At 48.7% G+C, this 6,598-nt stretch overlaps 1 protein-coding gene across 1 annotated transcript; it reads right to left on the bottom strand.

The window, feature by feature from the left end:
• Positions 1-297: 297 nt before the first annotated feature.
• EAH_00059900 (hypothetical protein, conserved) lies at positions 298-5,291 on the bottom strand (the record flags this gene model as incomplete). The annotated part of the gene is made up of 6 exons (XM_013393535.1): positions 298-312; positions 403-1,124; positions 1,419-1,597; positions 2,273-4,006; positions 4,644-4,761; positions 5,288-5,291. The coding sequence occupies 6 exons, from the start codon at positions 5,289-5,291 to the stop codon at positions 298-300; spliced, it is 2,772 nt and encodes a 923-aa protein (XP_013248989.1).
• Positions 5,292-6,598: the final 1,307 nt, after the last annotated feature.

Genomic DNA, 6,598 nt, shown 5'->3' on the forward strand with positions numbered 1-6,598 from the left:
TATATATTATTTAATTATTTATATATTTATATGTATATATATATATATGCATCTATGTGCAGCAGCAGCAGCAGAAAGGAGACAGAAGATACAGGGGACAGAAGAAAGGAGACAGCAGACAGCAGAAATGATATAACAGACGGAGACAGCAGAAACAAACAAACAGAGACAGACAAAAGCAAAGCCCACGAGACAGAGACAGCCCGAAAGGAGACACTTAAATAAAACAAAAAGCAGAAACAGAGAAACAGAGACAGCAAGCAGCAGACTGTAAACAAACAGCAGCAAGACGCCTTCTCATGCTGACGCCCCCTGTGAGCAAAATAGCAGCAGCAGCAGCAGCAACAACAGCAGCAGCAGCAGCAACAATAACAGCAGCAGCAGCAGCAGCAGCAGCAGTACCCTCCATTCATGTGTGATGCCGCTCTTTGAGTTGATAGCTTTGGCTGTCTTCCTCCCGTAGATTATTTGCATGCGGTTGTCCTCAGCTGTCTCCTCAGCTGTCTCCTCTTCTGTCTCTGCTGCTGCCTCCTCTGCTGTCTCTGCTGCTGTCTCTTCTGCTATCTCCTGGGGCCCGCTGGAGCTTTCGTTGTCCTCCTGCTGCTGCAGGTCGTGGCAGTCTTCGCGTTGCTTCTCTTTGCTGCTGCTGCTGCTGCTGCTGCTGCTGCTGTTGCTGCTGCTGCTATAGATAGCCTGTCTCCACGCCTTGCGTACACGGAGGTCCCAAACAAGTGTCTCCGTTTCTTCTTCTGGGGGAGGTAGTTGCGGTGGGGGAGGCAAGTGCTGCTGCGCTGCTATTCGTGCTGCTGCTGCTGCTGCTGCTGCTAGCTGAGCAGCATCACGTGTAGTCTTAAGGTCAGAGGGTTTGGGTGTGGGGATCGGCGGTCTATAGCCACGGACAAAAGGCTGCTGCTGCTGCTGCTGCTGCTGCTGCTGTTGCTGCTGCTGCTGCTGCTCTGGCGTTGCATACAAAGGAAATAAAGCAAAGTTGCAGTCAGGAGACAGCCAGCTGCGACTGACAGGAAGAGAAGGAGACACAAAACCTGCGGGGGCCTCCGCTGTCTCCTGCGCCTCCTCAGGCAGCAAAGGGTTTTTGTAGCTGTATGCGGGGACACCCGGAAGGCCTAAACACCCACAAACCCTAAACCCTAAACCCTAAACCCTAAACAGGCGCATTGGGACCCGCAGCAGCGGCGCGAAGACTCAGAAAAAACAAACAAGCAACGCCTTTAAAAAATACTTCTTCTTGCCTCCCAACCAGCAGCAGCAGCAACAGCACGAGCAGCAGCACGAGCAGCAGCCCGAGCAGCAGCAAAAGCAAGAGCAGCAGCAAGAGCAGCAGCACGAGCAGCAGAAAGAGCAGCAGCGAAAGCAGCAGCAGCAGCAGCAAGAGCGGCAGCAGCAGCACGAGTGCATACCCATGAGTAGGTGAGCCCTGTATACGATAGGCAGCTGTCTCTTTAGATAGGGCTGCTGAATAGCTCTGAGTCTCTGTCTCCACTCGAGAGATTTAAAGTTCTTTTCGTCGAAACACAGAGAGGCATCCTCTTCTATTGCTCGCAACTCCCCGTACACCTCAACGCTAGCTCGCTCCATCCTGCAGCAGCAGCAGCAGCAGCAGCAGGAACAGCAGCAGCAGGGACAGCAGCAGCAGCAGCAGCGGGAACAGCAGCACAGGAATAGACACTCCACACTGAGAGAGAGACAACAAAAGACTAACAAAGATAGAAAAAGGAGATTGAAATAAAGAGAGACGCAAAATTAAATAAAGATGTACTAAAGGAGAAGACAGAAATAAACTAAAGGAGACACAAATAAACAAAAAGGAGACAAAAGGAGACAGCCAAGATGAAGCAAAAGAAAAGACAGCAGAGAATAAAATCGAAAATTAAAAATTGCCGACGTCACGCACAGACAAAGACGAATAAATAAATAAATAAATAAATAAATAAATAAAATAAATAAATAAATAAATAAAGAAAAACAAACAGAGACCGACTAAAACAACAACATATTGCAGAGACCCCACAAACAGAGACAGCATTCATCGTCAGCAGAAAGGAGACAGAGAGAGGCGCCAACAACAAAAAGAGATCGTCTCCCGTGGGATCGTCTCCCCTGGGATCGTCTCCCGTGGGATCGTCTCCCGTGGGATCGTCTCCCGTGGGATCGTCTCCCGTGGGATCGTCTCCCTTGGGATCGTCTCCCTTGGGACCGTCTCCTCTGGGATCGTCCCCCTGGGATCGTCTCCGTGGGATCGTGTTTTTCTTACTCGTCAGTAATAGCTTGAAATGCATCTGCAATGCGTACACTCTCTTTAATAAAGAAACTCTCTGCTGCTTTCTCTGCTGCTGTCTTTAGCGGAGGCAAACCCAGCAGCTGCCGCTGGTGCTGCAGTCGTCTCCTTATAATTGTCTCCTTTTGCTGCTGTGTCAGAGCATCCGCACTCATTTCTGCTGCTCCTGCTGCAGCAGAAGGAGACTCTTCCTGCCCTTGCTGCTGCCCCTGCTGCTGTTGCTGCTGCTGTTTTCGGAGTCTGCGATCTGCTGCAGCTTGCTGCAGCAGCAACTGCTTTTTGAGTTTTGCTGCTGCTGCTCTCCGGGCCCTACGAGCCTTAATTGTGCGTGCAGGGATCCACCATCTAGGTTGTTTGCTGCGCTGCTGCTGCTGCAGCAGTCTCCTTGCTGCTGCTTGCTCTCTCTCTCGCTGCATATCTCCTATATCATCACAAGGAGAAAATATGTCTCCTTCTGCAGCAAACATACCTTGAAAAATGCGCAGCCGCTGCTGCTGCAGCGCAGCAACAGATCGCTGCCACGAGAAGAAGCGTCTTCTGTCTTTTTCTCGTCTTTGCTTCAGCTGCCTATACACCGGAGATGCAGCACTAACAGGAGGGGATAATAAAGCAAACCCTCGCTTAAACTCTTCAGCACCAGGTACGCACAAAGACAACACAGAATCGCTCCTGCTGCTGCTGCTGCTGCTGCCGTTGCTGCTGCTGCTGCTGCTGTTTGGGGTTAGAAATGTAGAAAACGAGAGACGCCACAGAGGCAGCACCGAACGAACAGCAGATAAAGATGTGCCTGCTGCTGCTGCTGCAGCTTCCAGCGAAGCAGCTTCCTGAGCTGCTAGGGGATCGTACCCATGAGAAGCCTCGCCTGCTGCTGCTGCTGCTGTTGTTGCTGCTGCTGTTGCTGCTGTTTGGTGTCCTGCTGCATCGTCCCTGAGCTCTTTCTCCTCCTGTGCATCGTGCTGCTGCTGCTGCTGCTGCTGCGCGTCAGATGGCTCCACTGCAGCAGCAGCAGCAGCCGAAGCTTCTGCTGCAGCAGCAGCCGAAGCTTCTGCTGCTGCTCCCTGCTCATTGCATTCGCTCACGGAGCAGAAAATCTGATCTGAGGCATCAGCGCTGTTGGTGTTGTTGTTGTTGCTGCTGCTGCTGTCGCTGCTGCTGCTGTTGCTGCTGTTGCTGCTGCTGCTACTGCCGCTGCTACTGTTGCTGCTGGCGGCATCGTTTTGCATCTGCTGCTCTTCTTGTTGCTTTGCTTCGGACAGCCCAGCTGCTTCATCTGCATCCCCTACAGCAGCAGCGCGCAGAAGCAGCAGCTGCTGCTGTTGCTGCTGCTGCTGCTGCTGTGGCCCCCTAAGTGTTGCTGCTGCTGGCTTTGCAGCAACAAGGAAGCCGGAGCAGCAACGCTGCTGTCTCTGTTGCTGCAGCAGCAGCAGATCCCTTCTTGGGCTTTGTCTGCTGCCACTTAAGACTCCGGAACAACAAAAAGACAAAGCCCTGCTGCTGCTGCTGCTGCTCCTGCTGCTGCTGCTCCTCCTGCTGCTGCTGCTGCTGTTGTTGCTGCTGCTGCTGGAGCTGCTGGTGCAGCCCCCACAAGCGCGCGCTGCTGCTGCAGTTGCAGCTGCAGCAGGCAGCAGCAGCAGCTGCAGCAGAAGCAGCTGCAGCAGAAGCAGCAGCAGCAGGGCAAGGGAGATGAAAGGAGGTCTCCTCATTATCTTCCTGTAAACCCTAAACCCTAAACCCTAAACCCTAAACCCTTCAACAAGACCGGCCTATGGCACATAGCCATAGGGGTCCCCCGACAGCTTCGTAGGGGCCCTCCTGCGCCATTGCAGCAAGGCCTAGGGTTTAGGGTTTAGGATTTAGGGTTTAGGGTTTAGGGTTTAGGGTTTAGGGTTTGGGGGCCCTCAGAAGGCGGAAGTAGAAAGTATAGACTGGACGAAGTAAACAAATAAAATAAACGTCAACAGCAACAATTAAGCAAATAAAGATAATATCTGCTGGGGTTGTAGCTGGACAGAGCTAACCCTAAACCCTAAACCCTAAACCCTCAACCCTAAACCCTCAGCTAACGGGGGCCTCAAGACAAGGGGCCCAGGCAGCCCCATCAATCTTCATAGTTGCTGCTGTCTGCGTTTTATTTGTATATAAATATTATTAATTAAATTAAATTATATAAACAATATCGTAAAGAAATACTACTGCAGCGCCCTTGCTGCTGCTGCTTCTTCTGCTGCAGCTGCTGCTGCTGCTGCTGCTGCTACTGCTGCTGGATTTTGTGTATGGGGTCTATTGCTGTAGAAGAGTGACCCTCTGCAGCAGCTATTCATTAAAGCAGTTGTTTTCTTCATATAACTTGCGGGCTGAGAACTGCTGCTGCTGCTGCTGTTGCTGTTGCTGCTGCTGCTGCTGCTGCTGCAGCGGAGTCGACTCAAACGCTGTATACCCAAGGGGCCCCTCCTCTGCAGCCAGAGCTGCAGCAAATCAACAAGCAGCAGTTACTGCTGCGGCTGTTGTTGTTTCTGCTGCTGCTGCGTATCTAGCTGCAGCAGCAGCAACTGCTGGTCAGCCACTGCCGCAGCAGCGACATTGTCCTCACCAACTGCAGCAGCAGCTGCTGCTTCAACTGCAGCAGAAGCAGCAGCAACAGCAGCATCTGTTTACATCTGTGGCTGTCATCTCAGTCCCTCGCTCGTCTTTGCTTTGGATCTATTCGTCGTATTGTTGCTGCTGCAGCAACAGCAACGGCAACAACAACAGCAACAGCAACAGCAGCAGCAGCAGCAGCTGCAGCAGCTGCTGCTGCCTTTATAAGAAGGTCTGTGAGGTGCCTGTACACCGCAGCAAATGGGGGGAGTCGTCGGGCGTGAGGCCTCAAAAGAGGCCCGAGATCTCGACCTCTCGCAAGGTGCGTAGCAGCAGCAGCAGCAGCAGCAGCAGTAGCAGTAGCAGTAGCAGCAGCTTGCGGCATATCTCTGTGTTTGTTGTTGTGAATATCACTCATTATGAAGCACTGATGCTGATATTTATTATTTATTTATTTATTTATTTATTTATTTATTTATTTATTTATTTATTTATTTATTTATTTGTCTTTGCGTTTGTTTATTAACAGCTACTTTATTTTTTTTTTGTATTGATATATATACATGTAAATACACCTTTACATTTGCTTATGAATATGCACTACTATACACACATTAATATCTAATTATATATATATATTTATATTTATTTATATATTTATTTATTTATTTATTTATTTATTTATTATAGATGCATTAGCCGGGGGCTTCTTTCCGTGGGTTGAGATCATCCAGTGGAGCTGTGAAAATATTTCGACTGACGGCGTCTTCACGTGGTGCTTGCAGGACATCAAAGAAGGTCGGTTAAATAAGGTCTTTACTGTCTCTTTACTGTCTCTTTACTGTCGCTTTACTGTCTCTTTACTGTCTCTTTACTGTCTCTTTAATCTCTCCTGAGCCTCTCTTTGCTGTCTCTTTACTGTCTCTTTACTGTCTCTTTACTGTCTCTTTACTGTCTCTTTGCCGTCACTTTACTGTCTCTTTAGTCTCTCTTGAGCCTCTCTTTGCTGTCTCTTTACTGTCTCTTTAGTCTCTCTTGAGCCTCTCTTTGCTGTCTCTTTACTGTCTCCTTTTGTCTCCTTTCTGTCTCTTTGCTGTCTCTTTACTGTCTCTTTACTGCCTCTTTACTGTCTCTTTGCTGTCTCTTTGCTGTCTCTTTACTGTCTCTTTACTCTCTCTTGAGCCTCTCTTTGCTGTCTCTTTTTGCTGTCTTTTTACTGTCTCCTTTTGTCCCTTTACTGTCTCTTTACTGTCCCTTTACTGTCTTTTTACTGTCTCTTTACCGTCTCTTTACTCTCTCTTTACTCTTTCTTTGCTGTCTCCATTTGTCTCCTTTTGTCTGTTTTTCTTTTGATTGTCTCTGTTTATTTGTGTAGTTTTGTTTCTGTTGTTGTTTTTCTTTGTTATTCATTTGTTATATATTTGTTTTATTTATATACTTAAATAAATTAATATCTGTTTATTTCTTTTTAACGCATTTATAACTTATTTATTTAAATATAATTATTTGTTTGTTTTGTTTTTAAAGAAGTGCTGCAGGCTGCAGCAGACCCTCCGACCTTTTTAAATGCATGCAGCCCCGAGTTTGCGGTGTCTCCTGAGGAGTTTGAGTTTCATGATGACTCTGTCTTCATCGAATGGTATGAGTACTTTTTGCTGCTGCTGCTGCTGCTGCTGCTGCTCCTGGTGCTGCTGTTGCTGTTGCTGCTGCGGGTGTTTCTGCTGC

Source organism: Eimeria acervulina, genomic scaffold, assembly GCF_000499425.1.
Source record: "Eimeria acervulina Houghton genomic scaffold, Eah_scaff1450, whole genome shotgun sequence".
Classification (NCBI taxonomy): domain Eukaryota; phylum Apicomplexa; class Conoidasida; order Eucoccidiorida; family Eimeriidae; genus Eimeria; species Eimeria acervulina.